The sequence below is a fragment of the Pongo pygmaeus genome, chromosome 1, assembly GCF_028885625.2.
Source record: "Pongo pygmaeus isolate AG05252 chromosome 1, NHGRI_mPonPyg2-v2.0_pri, whole genome shotgun sequence".
Lineage (NCBI taxonomy): Eukaryota > Metazoa > Chordata > Mammalia > Primates > Hominidae > Pongo > Pongo pygmaeus.
The window spans coordinates 3714842-3731164 of record NC_072373.2 but is presented as its reverse complement, the minus strand read 5'-3'; the positions used below and the strand labels follow the sequence as shown (position 1 = coordinate 3731164).

The 16323-nt window shown below is 47.9% G+C and overlaps 1 protein-coding gene across 2 annotated transcripts in view; it reads left to right on the top strand.

Moving 5' to 3' along the window:
- KIF26B (kinesin family member 26B) overlaps positions 1-16323 on the top strand; it is a 566488-nt gene that overhangs the window by 197544 nt on the left and 352621 nt on the right. Inside the window, exons 1-2 of one of the 2 annotated variants that reach the window (XM_063666562.1) lie at positions 6187-6294; positions 11809-12342. In XM_063666562.1, coding sequence (XP_063522632.1) covers positions 11944-12342 — 399 coding nt within the window. In that variant the 5' untranslated portion in view covers positions 6187-6294; positions 11809-11943. Of the gene's footprint in view, positions 1-6186; positions 6295-11808; positions 12343-16323 lie in introns of those variants that run through there. The other variant, XM_054447009.2, reaches the window with a different exon arrangement.

Sequence of the window (16323 nt, the reverse complement as noted above, 5' to 3'; positions counted from 1 at the left end):
TCTCGCTCTGTCACCCAGGCTAGAGTGCACTGGCGCGATCTCAGCTCACTGCAACCTGTGCCTTTCAGGTTCAAGCGATTCTCCTGCCTCAGCCTCCTGAGTGGCTGGGACTACAGGCACCCACCACCACACCTGGCTAACTTTTTGTATTTTGTTTAGTAGAGACAGGGTCTCACCATGTTGGCCAGGCTGGTCTCGAACTCCTAACCTCAGGTGATCCGCCCATCTCGGCCTCCCAAAGTGCTGGGATTACAGGCGTGAGCCACTGGGCCCGGCCAGTGATTCTTTTTTCAGGTGCTGGGATGGGGGGTGGTGCTCTGCATAGTGTACGATGTTTAGCAGCACCCCTGGTTTTTACTCACTAGACGTCAGTAGCCCTCTCCCAGTTGTGACAACCAAAAATGTCTCCAGATATTTCCTAATGTCCCCTGAGCATCAAAATCACCATCTCCAGCCTGGGCAAGATGGCGAAACTCCATCTCTACAAAAAATATAAAAATGAGCCAGGCATGGTGGTGTGCAGCTGTAGTCGCAGCTATTTGGAAGCCTGAGGTGGGAGGATCATCTGAGCCCAGGAGAGCGAGGCTGCAGTGAGCCGTGATCACACCACTGCACTTCAGCCTGGGCAACACAGTGAGACCCTGTCTCAAAAAAAAAAAGAGGAAAGAATTAAAAAAACTTACCAGCGGTTAAGAATCATTGGAGTAGAGAGAGAATTTGGTGAAAAGACATCTGCATTGTACCTTTAGTCTCTGGGCTATGTCTCCAGGGCTATTTATCATCATCTTGAATTATTTTGTATAAAAAGCAGCAGCCCCCACACTCAGGTGTTTGCAGGAGTTGCAGTTCATTGGGTGGAGGGCAGAGTGTCTCATGAAATCCTCGGCTCCTGTCTGAAGGCCCCGGCTGGGGTGAGGCACTTGAATGGGAGAGGCAGATGTCCCTGTCTACTTGTTCCTTCTCCCTGCCTCCTCTCGGCTTTCCTTCCCATTCCCTCCTCTGTGACAGCGCACTACACTGTCACCTGAGTGTCATCTGAGTGCTCGTCAGCATGCAGATTCCAGAGCCCGGCTCCCCAGAGATTCTGATACAGGGGTCTGAGAGGGGACCTGGAAACCTGCCTCACTGTGAGCTTCCCAAGTGACTCTGCGCAGGGGGCACGGTGAGGTCACACTTTGAGAAACAGGCCCTAGAGGGTTTTCTGAACACACAAGCCCTCACAGTACTCCCAGGACACTAAAGTCTAGCAGAAACAAGCAAAAAAGATGACTGTACTAGCAAACGTGACAAAAGCAAAAAGGGATAAAAATTCCTAAGAAAGGCCAGGCGCGGTGGCTCATGCCTGTATTCCTAGCACTTTGAGAGGCTGAGGTGGGTGGATCACCTGAGGTCAGGAGTTTGAGAACAGCCTGGCCAACATGGTGAAACTCCGTCTCTACTAAAAGTACAAAAATTAGCTGGGCGTGGTGGCGGGCGCCTGTGATCCCAAGGTACTGGGGAGGCTGAGGCAGGAGAATTGCTTGAACCTGGGAGGTGGAGGTTGCAGTGAGCTGAGATTGCACCATTGCACTCCAGCCTGGGCGAGAGAGTGAGACTCTGTCTCAAAAGAAAAAAAAAAAATTAAAAAATTCCTAAGAAAGATGAAGCTATTCTATGTGGGAACCTCTCTCACTGAAAATGGATTCATCGAGTCATTGATTGATTCGACACATGGCTTCTGTGTGCCTACTTGACTTCAGGCATTATTCTAGGCATGACGCATTCAGCAGTAAACAACACAGACAAATGTCCCTGCTGTCACCTAGTTTATATTTTGCGGGGGGAGACAGACAATGAACCGAATCTAGTTAGAAGGTGGCCATGCCTTAGAGAGAATTAGAGCAGAGAAAGGTGGTTAGGGAGTGTTGGGGCTAGTTCGCAGTTGTCATTAGATGATCCAGGAAGGCCTCATTGAAAAGGTGATCCTTGAGACCGTGAAGGTGATGAGAAACGGCCAGGCGGATATCTGCAGGTGAAAGTTTTCTGTGCAGGAGGAACAGCAAGCAGAACGTCACTGAGCTGGGAGTGGACATTCCTGGTGTGTTCAAGGAACAGCCAGAAGGCTTTCATGGCTGGTGCAGGCTGAGTCAGGGAGCAAGTGTAGGAGCTGAGGGCAGAGAGGGAACAGGAGGCTGAGGAGTCCTGCAGAGCCCATGGCAGGGATGTTGACTTTGACTCTGAAGGAAGTGGCCCGGGGAGGATTTTAAGCCGAGGACTGCCAGGATCAGATTTAAGATGGAAAAGGATCACCTTGTCTGTTTTCTTGAGAGTGGACTCCAGGGGGGAAGAGTAGAAGTGATCATTACTATTCAAATTATGGCACAGTTTCTGCGCCCTAGGAATTTACCGTGATGGTGGAGATAGAACATGTACAGCTTAAGTAAGGAAATGTTTGCTAAGTGCTACGAATGACTCAGAGAAGTGCTGTGCGAGTCAGTGAAGGGAGACATCCCTTCTGGGAGTCAGACTTCGCAGAAGAGCTGGGCCTTAGGATGGATGAACAAGACTTTGGTTTTTTAGTATGATACATAATTCACCATTCACATCCAGTGAATGGTACACATTTAAAGCGTACACTTTGATATTTTTGGACATATGTATCCACCCATGACGCTATCCCCACAATTATAATACCGCACATATCCATGACCCCCAAAAGTTTTCTCGTGTTTGGTGAGGGAGAGAGGGAGTTATCATCAGGGCAGGAACTGAAGTGAAGGTACAGAGGCTGGGAAATGTAGGGGCTTCCATGGGACAGAGGGAGACTGGTGTGGGCGCTCCTGGGGGAAGGGAGGGACGTGTGACAAGGTGGCCTGAAGAAAATTCTGTGGGGCCCAAAACACTGGGTCACAGGGGAACGAGGCAAGTACTTAAATTTGTTGTAGGACATGGTCAAATGATTTATTTGTTAAAATTCCATCTTTTTTCTTTTTTATGTTGAGACATGGTCTTGCTCTGTTGCCCAGGTTAGATGGCAGTGGCGCCATCGTAGCTCACTGCATCCTCAGCCTCCTGGGCTCAAGGGATCCTCCCACCTCAGTCTCCTGAGTAGCTGGGACTAAAGGCACGCACCACCACACCTGGCTAATTTTTGTATTTTTTGTAGAGTTGGGATTTCACCATGTTGCCCAGGCTGGTCTCCAACTTCAGATCCGCCCACCTCAGTTTCCCAAAGTACGGGGATTACAGGAGTGAGCCACCAGACCCGGCCAAAATTTTACCTGTTAAAAACAATGGCAACACCACCAAATTTTAGGTATTTAATCTTTTTGTAGTAAGTTTAAGAAAACACAGCCAAGGGCGGATCATGAGGTCAGGAAATGGAGACCATCCTGGCTAGCAGAGTGAAATCCTGTCTCTAGTAAAAATATTAAATATTAGCCAGGCGTGGTGATGGGCGCCTGTAGTCCCAGCTACTCAGGAGGCTGAGGCAGGAGAATGGTGTGAACCCGGGAGGCCGAGCTTGCAGTGAGCCGAGATCGCGCCACTGCACTCTAGCCTGGGCGACAGAGCGAGACTCCGTCTCAAAACAAAACAAAACAAAACAGCCAAGTACATTTATGCAGTATTTCATGCATATGAAATCAATTAAAAGAAAAAGAAACATTAAGCAATTTTATAATTAGATAATTAACAGAATCCTTGATAGCCTTATACTAATACAACTACTTGCAGATTGAAAATAATTCCATTTGCTGCCTGCTGGCGCATTAAAGCCTATATGTAAAAAATACATCTAGTCTAGATAGGCTTTAGTAATTTAAAAGTAATATTTTAGTGCATTCTACTGTAATCTTGCTTAGTGCATATATGTGTGTAGTCCAGCACTTTATTTTGTGTCATGTTGAACATGAACTTTTAAAGTTAAGGGAAACATTTTAAGTACGTAGTAGGAATCTACTTCCCCATCTTAAGCTCTGAATCTACTCGTGAAGGGATCCTATTTCCCCACAGCCAAGGGATAGACTGGAGAACAAGATTTTCAGGGTTGAAGGTACGCTGATGTGAAATCAGGTTTCTCTCTCTCTCTCTTTTTTTTTTTTTCTTGAGATGGAGTCACGCTCTGTTGCTCAGGCTGGAGTGCAGTGGCGCAGTCTCAGCTCACTGCAGCCTCCGCCTCCTGCGTTCCAGTGATTCTCCTGCCTCAACCTCCCGGGTAGCTGGGATTACATGCACACACCACCACACCTGGTTAATTTTTGTATTTTTAGTAGAGACAGGGTTTCACTATGTTGGCCAGGCTGGTCTCGAACTCCTGACCTCAAGTGATCCTCCTGCCTCGGCCTCCCAAAAGGCTAAGGGTACAAGAGTGAGCCACTGCGTCTGGCCCAGGTTTCTCTTTCTACATCTCCTGGGAAAAGGTTGGCAGCTCCTAGGAGACACTGACCAGTTAGTTGATGGGTCTGTGATTCAAATCGAACATCTAGCAAAACCCCTATGAAGCATTAGTCAGTCTCGCGGGAGAAATGAGGAAGCGTTTTCAGTAGGCTGTTAGAGTGAGAAGCATCAGATTCTTAGTTCCATGGAAATGAACACCTCTTGGAGTGTTTCATCTTTTAAAATAGAGAAGGAAGCTGAGAGTCATTCAGGCCATGCTCAGAGATGTCAGCTCAGGAACTCCAGGAACCCAGTATTATTTTGATTCCTTCCTTCCTCCCTCCCTTCCTTCCTTCCTTCCTTCCTTCTGAGATGGGTTTTCCTCATGTTGTCCAGGCTGGTCTTGAACTCCTGGCTCAACTGATCCACCTGCCTTGCTTTGGGCTCCCATAGTGCTGGGATTATAGGTGTAAGCCAATGGGCCCAGCCTATTATGATTTCTTTCTTTCTTTTTTTTTTTTTTTTTTTTCTGAGACAGGGTCTCACTCAATCACCCAGGCTGGAGTGCAGTGGTGAGATCTCAGCTCACTGCAACCTCTGCCTCCCAGGTTCAAGTGATTCTCATGCCTCATCCTCCTGAGTAGCTGGGATTACAGGCACCTACCACCATGCCCGGCTAATTTTTTTATTTTTAGTAGAGATGGGGTTTCTTCATGTTGGCCAGGATGGTCTCAAACTCTTGACCTCAAGTGATCCATCCACCTTGACCTCCCAAAGTGCTGGGATTACAGGTGTGAGCCACTGCGCCTGGGCTGATTTCTTTTAAGAAGGCTTTGACTTATCAGATGTGGTGGTTAAGTGAATATCATACGTTCCCTTCTTTATCATCCTCTCTGTTGTTAATTGCAAAAGTGCCAAATCCTCCTAGATAAAAGAAAGCCCTAAGATCATTGTCACCATCCTCCTTATCCTCATCCCAACATTATATGAAGTTCTAAATTTATATAAGTTACTGTATTAGATACTGAGACTAGTTACATTGATAATAATTACTACCATTTATTCAGCATTTACCAAGGGCCAGGTCTGTGCTAAAAATGTTGCACGTATTATCACATTTAATTCTTACTTAATAAAATAAGTATGATTATCAACTGCCATTTTTACATTAAAGAGACTGAAGCTTGGATAGATTTGTGAAAAACGGCTCCTGGTCACTCAGCTACTAAGTAATAGAAGAGGACTCGAACCTCCCATACTCTTAACCAAAAGTTTTCAAAATAGTCAACACTGTCCATACCATCTAGTTGGAAAAGATGAGACCTGGACATAAAAACTGGCCAGGCGGAGTGGCTCACGCCTGTAATCCCAGAACTTTGGGAGGCTGAGGTAGGCAAATCACCTGAGGTCAGGAGTTCGAGACCAGCCTGGCCAACATAGTAAAACTCCATCGGTACTAAAAATACAAAAAAGTTAGCCGGGTGTGGCGGTGAACGCCTGTAGTCCCATCCACTTGGGAGGCTGAGGCAAGAGAATTGCTTGATGCAATGAGCCCAAATCACACCACTGCACTCCAGCCTGGGCAAGAGAGAAAGACTCTGTCTCAAAAATAAATAAATAAAAGCATTTTCAGGGGTTGTGACAAGAAATGCCTCACCCATTCTTTTGAGTAATTTATGAGCTGTTCTTAATCATGTTAAGGTCTAATTAAACATCTCCCTTTTCTGTTGACGTGGAAAAGTCTTACCTTCTGCAATACCTTTTTCACATGTTGCAGCAAGCAGCCCTATTAATCGCATTCCCACCTGCCTTTGGCCCTCCCAGCTGCCTCGCTTGCGGAACACGATCATTCAAACGGAAGTCATTCATGGGATCACCTCTCTCTGCAGTAATCCAGAGCAGAATCACTTAGGCTGGGCACAGCCACTACATCCCAGGGTAATTTGGTTTCTTATGTAGAACAACTGTGGTCTGACATTTAACATTTCTTCCTCTGGAGAGTATTTTTTTCTTTTTTGTCTCTGTGAGCTTATTACCCAGCGTGTCTTCACGCCTTTACATTCAGCGTGTTCACGTGCTCAGCGCGGTGTTCATGCACGCACCGTTGTGTGATCATCATCACTGGGCGAAGGGCTGTGGGCTTACAAAGCAGACTGGGAACCATAATGACAAACCTTGGGTTCAGACTCTGGGTAGGCCAGAGGGAAGTTTCTACCTGAGTTTTATGCTAATCAAGTAGTGGTGCAGGTGATCAAGCAGGGGTGCAGGGGTGCACCTGTGATCTCAGGGCATGGCCTCGTTGCTGTCACTACTGCGGTTGTTATTTTGGCCGTCTCAGGCCTCACCTGGAGCAAACCCTAATTCTAACACACCCTGTGTTCTTTCAGATATCACTCCCCTCTTTTTCCCCATCTTTCCGGAATGTGCTGTGCTTGTGTCCTCTTTGCCAATCAGAGTGAGCTGCTTGGGGAGTTTCATCCATGCACATGTCGTGTCAGTGCGGATGATAGAACCTTGAGGGTGGTGACTTCCCCACCCAGAGCCATGGGACGTGATTCCTTTGTCAGACGTCCTGATTGGTTCCTGGCTTCCGTCTGTGGTGGTTGCATGCCTTGTGTGTGGTTCTGGGAGTTCCATGAACAACAGGAATCAAGGACGCTGACCTTTCGCCGTCAGTAAACTCCTGCTGTGTAGATTCAGGGGCAAAGAGAGTCTCGCGGTGCGAAATACTATGGGTGAGAATGACCCTCTGTGTCTCCTTGGTCCTTCACACCCCATCAAGCACAGGCGGAACATGAGATGTAAAGGTCAGGGAGCCGATAAGCAAAGGTCAGGGAGCTGATAAGCATGGAAGAACAAAATCTTCATGAGGAAGGGCTGGGCGCGGTGGCTCACGCCTGTAGTCCCAGCACTTTGGGAGGCCAAGGTGGGCAGATCACGAGGTCAAGAGATCAAGACCATCCTGGCCAACATGGTGAAACACCGTCTCTACTAAAAATACAAAATTTAGCTGGGCATGGTGGTGGGCGCCTGTAGTCCCAGCTACTCAGGAGGCTGAGGCAGGAGAATTGCTTGAACCAGGGAGGCGGAGGTTGCAGTGAGCCGAGATTGCACCACTGCACTCCAGTCTCGCGACAGAGTGAGACTCCATCTAAAAAAAAAAAAAAAAAATCTTCCTGAGGAAGAAGTAGCATCCCCGAGCTGGCATGTTGGGCGTATCCTTCAATTTCAGATGCTTAAACTCTCCTCTCTGACAATGGCTGATTAAGGTTTGGCCACATTATCTTTATTTCTCTTCTTTTGAAATTAGTGAGGGGACCTGACCTCGGGTGATCTGCCCACCTCAGCCTCCCAAAGTGCTGGGATTACAGGCGTGAGCCACGGTGCCCCACCACCTACATGTCTTCTTGTATTCCTCTTCATGGGAGAAGTAGGGAAAAAATGATTTGGTATATATTCCTGAAAGATAAGAGTGTTCTGAGTATCGAATCCTTTAACTTAAAAATTTAGGATGAAAATGTTGCCAAAGTGCCAATAAAAATTGGAACCTTAAACATAGAAGTTCAGCTTGTGGGTGGGCCCATTGCTGCTCCCATGAGACTATTTTCTGAGGTCCCAGGATGGATCAGAGCTAGATGATACAGACGTCTCTGAAGCCCACGAGCTAGGCAGCACGACAGACTGGATGCTTCTTTTGGCGCCAGCTGATCCAGAGGACATGGCCCTAGTCCATCTCCTGGGGCCACTGCCATTCGTTTTGTGTCCATATCAGGAAACCATGGTCGAATTTGAGGCATCTGTGGCTCTGAAGACTTCTTTTCTCTCTCTCTCTCTCTCTCTTTTTGAGACAGAGTCTCGCTCTGTTGTCCAGGCTGGAGTGCAGTGGTGTGATCTCAGCTCACTGCAACCTCCGCCACCCAGGCTCAAGAGATTCTCTTGCCTCAGTCTCCTGAGTAGCTTGGATTAGAGGCATGCACCACCAACCCAGCTAATTTTTGCATTTTTAGTAGAAACAGGGTTTCACCATGTTGGTCAGGCTGGTCTCAGACTCCTGACCTCAGGTAATCCGCCCGCCTCAGCCTCCCAAAGTGCTGGGATTACAGGCATGAGCCATCATGCCCGGCCTCCTTTTCTCTTTTCTTCCTATTTATGACTACCCTCCCTTAAAGCAGTATCTTCTTTATTTCAGCACTTACAGAAAGCTATGGCTGTTGACCATTCCTTTGTGAAGTTGTGAGTTGTACTAAAATATTTATGTATAATGTGTCGATAAGCACTTGATTTACTGAGGCCTTTTGATGATAAGAACTCACAAAGGGTTTTAAATCAAGGGTGGATTCATTGAAGAAACACCTCTGACATCAACCAGCAACCGCATTTTCATTAAAGACTCTCAATCTCAGCCTTTCCCTGGACGAGAGAGGAATGGGTTGTTGGCTACTTCCTGGCTGTCTATGGCGGTCGTATTGATGGTGGGCCCAGCTGTGCTGAATGGCTCTGTCGGTGCTCGCTGGGCTTGCTTTGGCTGGCACAGCTGTCAGTGGAGGACAGCTGTGAGGAGCGGGAGTTGGTGCTGATGTCTTGTGAACCCTGGGGGAGCACTGAGCTCCATGTATGTACGGATTGGTCCTGTGAGTCACTACAGACTGGGCTAGAGGTGGCAGCAGAGGCATGTGGCGTTAGGTAGTCCAGGAACCAAGAAGGCCCCCTGGACTGTGAACTCCCATAGAATGGGTAATGTTCTCATGCACCCTCAGACCCCCAGCCTGGGGCAACACTGGGCGTGCCGGAAACCAAAGCACCTGCTTGTTAAATGTCAGCAGCTGAGCCACAAATGGCAATAAGCTGAATAAAGAAGGTGGTGCTTCAAGGGAGAGGAGTAAAAACAAGGAAGAAAAGAGAAGGGGGGCCCTCAGAGCCAGGGATGGCTCCATGCGGTTTCTGGAGAGTGGATGTGTCCCTAGGTCAGAGTCAAATCCAGACTCCAAGGGCTAGCATTGAAAATAAACTGTAATGTGCAGACATGACTTCTCACTCTCTCTCTCTCTTTTTTTTTTTTTTTTCTCTTTGAGATGGAGTCTTGCTCTGTTGCCAGGCTGGAGTGCAGTGGCGTGATCTTGGCTCACCTCTGCCTCCCGTGTTCAAGTGATTCTCTTGCCTCAGCCTCCTGAATTGCTGGGACTACAGGTACCCGCCACCACGCCCAGCTAATTTTTTTGTATTTTAGTAGAGATGGTGTTTCACCATGTTGGCCAGGATGGTCTCGATCTCCTGACCTTGTGATCCGCCCGCCTCGGCCTCCGAAAGTGCTGGGATTACAGGCATGAGCCACCGTGCCCGGCTGACATGACTTCTCTTAGAGCTGCCTCCTTTCTGTGGCACTTCTTCCATATGATTGATTGGGTTAGCAAAAATATTCTAAATAAGCAATTGATTTGAGGCTTTCTGAAGCCAAACAGTTTGGTGCCTTGAAAGCATAAGCCATTGGTTATGTGGAAAAAACAAGAAACTGTATCTTTGCGTATAGTGGGGCCCAAATAAATCCTGTTTGAATGAATGAACATTTCCTAGTGAAAACATGGCGCTGGACCCTTCTGTGTCTGTGGGAAAGTAGGAATCTATTGATGGATATGGCTCTTTGGCTTAAAGTGAAAAATCATGAACTGGTGGTCAAGAAATCTAGGCATAGTCCACGCTTTTAACCCTCTGGGACCTGTTTTTCTGTAAACTGAGGTGACGCTCTGTTCTGGAATGGTCCCTGAGGGGCCCTTTCAGGTCCTACTGCGCGCTATGAGTTGTGATTAGAGACTCTCTGGCGCTGTCATCGAGGAGGACGCCTCTAGGCAGGCCTCATATGGTTTGCATCACTTCCTCAACCAGACTCACTCAACCTGAACCTCCCATTGCTTCCCATCATTGTGTCTGGCTGTCTTGAGTGTCTCCCTCCTGAGCCACCCCTTGCTGCTGCAGTGTAAAGAGGCCTCTTGATTTATTAATCAATTAATCAGTGCGCGCTGAGGAGCTGTTCAGGGTAGTTAAACAGGGAAAACAAAAAGCTGGAGCCTGTAATCAAGATGGATCCTAATTAAGAACCACCCCCCAACTGCTGATCTTCCTGTCCCCGTCACTGTCTCACAACTCCCTCCCCGCCTACAGCTCAGCAAACTGCCTTCAGCTCTGATGGGGCTTCTACCCCATACAAGCTGACAGTGAGTTTCCGAAGGGCAGATTTTCTCCCTCATGTCCTGGAGGTAAATAAGCCTTGAGATGAGCATTATCAATTACCTGCAACAACTGTTAAGCCCCCCAGTGGCGTAGCAGCCCTGTTCATATATGCACAGACCACACTCTCCTATCCCATTTCGCCCACGAATGGAGTCATGGAGCTGGAGGGTCCTTACGATAAGGAGAGGCCGTGGCCCTGTGTGACAGACGGGAGGTTCAGTGAGGTTCAGTGAGTTGTCTGAGGTCACTGCAGAACTCCAAGGTCACAAGTGGCAGAACTGGAAACTATCTGATACTCAACGAACACTCCTGGTGCTTGTTTCTCTGTGTAATCCTAAAGCAAAGTAAATAAGAGACATTGTTCTCACTGAATCCATTAAATGCTTCTGTTCCAGTGGTACTTAGCACACAATGCTGAGAAGGCCAAGATTTTCTTAGAACAGAATCTCTGTTCGAGGGTTGCAAGTTGCACCTCCATCTGCAGCTAACTTTCTGTGGTAACAGGGGGCCAAGGGGCCTCAGTGCAGCGGTCCAGAATTGCACTCACCCCCCATCATGCCTGGACAAATGTTTGTTCCTTCTGATTGAACACCTTGGGAGAGCCCAGGGATGGCTATAATTCTTCAGTGGATGTAAGAATAAGAATGTTCTTGCCAGGCACGGTGGTTCACGCCTGTGATACCAGCACTTTGAGAGGCCAAGGGGGGTGGATCACGAGGTCAGGAGATCGAGACCATCCTGGCTAACACAGTGAAACCCCATCTCTACTAAAAGTACAAAAAATTAGGTGGGCGTGGTGGTACGCACCTGTAGTCCCAGCTATTTGGGAGGCTGAGGCAGGAGAATCACTTGAATTCAGAGGTGGAGGTTGCAGTGAGCCGAGATCGTGCCATTGCACTCCGGCCTGGGTGACAGGGCGAGACTCCATCTCAAAAAAAAAAAAGAATGTTCTTGACCAGCCTGGCGAAGAAGATACTTAGAAGTCTTATTTATTTTTTTTAACTTCTTTTTAAAAGTTTTCACTATAAAATTCTTACATTTGTCTAATGTGTTTATCAAAAATAGAGGCTTTTCTGCCAGTGTGGCTTCTCATTTCTGTGGAATGCCAATCAAACTATCAAACTCTTTGAGCACATCTAGGGCTTAACTCGTAAGCCAGGTATCTCACTTGCACTAGCAGCCTTGGAGTTATAGAATCTCCTTTCCCTCTGCTTCTGTGTTCTCTAGGACCCTGCTTTCTCAGCTGTGATTCATGACAAACTCCAGGTCCCCAACACCATCCGGAAGGCATGGAACGACCGGGACAACCGCTGTGACATTTGCGCCACTCACCTGAACCAGTTGAAGCAGGAGGCCATCCAGATGGTGCTGACATTGGAGCAGGCAGCTGGTAGTGAGCACTACGACGCCTCGCCCGGCTCCCCACCGCCGCTCTCCAACATCCCCACCCTGGTGGGGTCCCGGCACGTGGGTGGGCTCCAGCAGCCAAGGGACTGGGCCTTTGTGCCCGCCCCCTATGCCACCTCCAACTACACAGGCTTCGCCAACAAGCACGGCAGCAAACCCAGCAGCCTTGGGGTCAGCAATGGGGCAGAAAAGAAGAGCGGGTCCCCAACCCACCAGGCCAAGGTCAGCCTCCAGATGGCCACCAGTCCAAGCAATGGGAACATCCTCAATTCCGTGGCCATCCAGGCTCACCAGTACCTGGATGGCACCTGGTCCCTGTCGAGAACCAACGGGGTCACCCTGTACCCATACCAGGTAAGTAGCTTGTATGAGCCAGGAAGAGCGGGGCTGGCTAGAGTGAAAGCACAGAAGTAGGCAGCACTCCGTTCCTCCGCCTCCACCTGGAAACCCTGTAACTCAGAGCCCAGTGTTCCCATGTGGCCCCACAGAGTTCGCATCAAGGTGCCCCACCTGGGCCTGCCCGCTTTGAGAGGGTGTTGCTGCATCTTCCAAACTTTCCACACCTGCCCTTTCTCTGCTCTTCAGTGTCTCCTTCCTGAGAGACCCTGCTGGTCCAGGTAATGCCGGTGGCTTCCCAGCCAGCAGGTTTACCACATGGCATAGGCATGAAGAGGTAGGCTACAGAGATACTTGGACTGGGGTCCAAGCCCCGACTTGTCCACTTATTAGCAGTGTGACTTGGCACAAGGGGTTTTCCCTGTCTTAGGTTCGTGTCCCTCATTTATAAATGGATGTGAGTCACGAGAATTAAATAAGGTAGTGTTTGCATGACATGTAGGCCAACATCTGCCATATAGTAGGGGATCATTGTTGTGCCCATTAACAGATATTTTAGATATTAAGTGAGAGTGAGATGAGTGAGAGGCTTTTGAACCAAAGGATATTGTGAGTCCGAGGAATCATGGTTTCAAAGCAGCCTGTGGAAGTGCTGGCCATTGCTGAGAATAAAATATACGAAGGAACAGTGATCCGTGCTGGCACTCTGCCTCCCCTGTCTATACCTTCCAAAAGACGTGTAGACGCCCTTCTGAACCTCTCTTCCCTCGACAGACCCAAACTCTTTTCTATTTGCAACTCACCTTAAGAACTACCGGGATTGGGCTGCCAAAAGTGTTTCTTCCTTTTCAGTTATTTAAGTTAGAACATGCCCCCAAGTTTCCCCATAGAAATAAAACACAGGTCTTAAATCTCCCAGGGAATCTTTAAAGACGTTTTCATTTTGCCTGGGTGGGTTTTCTGTTGGATGAAGACTGGATTTTTCATGTAAGTGGCCTCTGTATCCCCTGCATCAGGGGTGTGGGAAGCAGCAGAGAGCACTGACCGCCACTGGAATGGAGAGGTGGCCACAGTCAAGGGTGTATTAGTCCGAGAAGATACTTGGTACATACAGCAAATGATCCTGGAGACCTCAGGTTATTTCTCACTTGGGTCTGTGTCATAGGGAGTGTTTGGTGGGTGGCCTTCCGCTGTGATGTGAGGACTCAGACTAGAGACCTCAGGTTATTTCTCACTTGGGTCTGTGTCATAGGGGGTGTTTGGTGGGTGGCCTTCCGCTGTGATGTGAGGACTCAGACTTCTTCCACCAAATGCGTCACCATCTTCCAGGTGCCTGGAGAGTCCTTCACCAGACCTTCTGTAACCAGCCAGGAAATGAGGGAAGAGAGAGTATGTGGAGGATCTCGCAGGAGGATTTGGGGCCCAGCTTTGCCTGGAAGTGATGTACGTTGCTTACATCTATATTCCACTGACAAGAATCCAGTCTTTGCTGGGCGTGGTGGCTCACACTTGTAATCCCAGCACTTTGGGAGGCCGAGGTGGGTGGATTGCTTGAGCACAGGAGTTGAAGACCAGCCTGGGCATCCTGGTGAAAACCCATCTCTATTAAAAAAATACAAAAATTAGCCAAGTACGGTGGCATGCACCTGTAGTCTCAGCTACTTGGGAGGCTGAAATGGGAGGATCGCTTGAGCCCAGGAGGCAGAGGCTGCAGTGAGCTGAGACTGCACCACTGCCCTCCAGCCTGGTGACAGAGCAAGACTCTAATCAGGAAAAAAGAAGAGTGAGAGAGAGAGAGAGACAGACAGACAGACAGTTTAGTCTGTTGTCCCCACCTTCCCACTGGTGAAGCTGGGGAAGCCAATCTACCCATGAGCCAAGGAGAAAAATGAACAAGTCGAGTGAACACATAGCATAGTTTTGGTACACCAGACAAGGTACAGGGAAATGTGAAGTGAGTTAGATGTAGTTTATAAAATGCCTGGTGACTTTTTCTAGAGTGTTTGAGAGTGTTCATGTCTCTTGCTATCTTGAAAGAAAGTGGGAAACATTGATCATTATCCTAAGATATTAGCATTCTTGGACGGTCGAACTTTTCACTTAACTGGGTGCTTTCTAATTTACAAAATCTAACATATACATATTTCCTTTAACCCCACAGTAGGCCTATGAGGTAGGTGGGGCAGGTGTTGGATCTTCCTTTTACAGATAAGGAATATGATGCTTAGAGAAATGGACTGATTGTGGCCGCACAGCCAATGGCAGAACCAGCACCAGCTCTCCCCCTTGCCCAGGGAATGGCTTTGCCTACCACGGTTTCTTCCAACTTTCCTATGCTACTCCAAAGTAAGCTGCCAACATCTTTTCCAGATATGGTTCCTTTTCAGGCCTGGTGTCACAAAGAAAAGAACTCGTTTTACCTGCAGAGGCCTCACTGCCGCTAGACTTTTGGATAGAATTTTCTGGAATGTGTATATAAATATAATGAGGAACGAGTGGCGTCCTGCGGGGTGCTTCACTGTCTAATCTTGGAAATAACCTTCTAGGGCAGGAACAGAGAAGGGCTTCTCTGCGTCATGGGATGATTTGCTTTTTGTTGTTTGCGGTTTTAAAATGTACCATTTAGAAAATTATCAAAAGTAACATGTTTGTTGTAAAATAAAATTTAAAATACATGAGAAAGTTTAAATAAGACTTTAAAAGTGGATGTCACCCAGATATAAACTATGTAACATTTGGGGATACTTCCTCCTAGCATTTCATACACTCGCAATTTATAAAATTGTGACCAGATTCAGTCCTGTGCCCTGCAGTTCACTTAATACATTGGGTACCTTTCCCCACGCCGTTATATGTTTCCCTAAAATATTATCTTTAGCAGTAGCGTATTTCATTATATGAATATTATCCACGCTCTGGAGATGGCCTAATTTAGTAGGTTGGTGCAAAAGTCATTGCGGTTTTTGTCATTACTTTCAATGGCAAAAACCGCAATGACTTTTGCACCAACCTAATATATAACCAAACGTCAATTAATTAGAATTTAGGTCTTTGCTACTATAAATACAATGCTCAGGTGAACATCCTTTTACCCAGGCCATAGTTTCAACACATCCCTGGGTTGTGTGAGCCACATACTCGTGTTACACAGACAACTCACATTTCACCTTCCAGGACTCTGAAGCTCTTGTCACATGTGGCAGGGGCCGGTTAGAAGACTCAGCGGCCGCGCCAGCGCTGATGAGCGAGGACAGATGAGCATGAAACTGGTGCTTTCCTATAAAATATTCAAAGTGAGGTGAAAGTTTGTGTGTAAGGCGGAAACACCGAAGATGCTGCTTAAACGGCCGATTAGGGATTATTTGTGCATTTCTTTTATTTGTGCAATGATTCTGTTCCTCCTCTTTCTTCCCAAACTCAGATGAAAGAGAATTTGCTGTACAAGTATGTATTAATCTCTAACCAAGTACCAGGCACTGTGCTAGGTGGTGGGTGGGGCTGCAGCCTCGGGCTGGAAACCCTGGTTCCTGTCCTGAGGTCCTCGCAGTGGGACAGAAGGCAGGTGAGTGCAGAGGTGAAGAGATGCCCCGCTGCTCTGGGGGCGTGCAGACAGGCTCCTAATCCCGCCTGATGTGGCAAAGCCAGATACAACCAAGATTCACACAAGCCACCAACTTGTGGTCATCCTGGGTATGTTATGTTGCTTCTTTCCAACGCCAGAACAGACCAATTCATGCATTTCCCCTGAGTAATAAAGGGACCAGAGGAAATCTCTCCGAGATAAAGAGATTTGGGGCCTGGCTATGAATCCGCATCCCCTGTGTTGTGACTGTGTCGTCCTGATGCCCTGGGGTGGGGGCTCTGGGTCTGGCCAGACTGAGTGTCTCCTGTTGCGGACATCTCCCTGCAGTAAATATTGTACAGTTCGCCGTCTAGCCAGCTCGTCAGAGATGGTTGACTGCTCTGAAAGCTGACCTCATTTTTCCTGCTCACCCATAT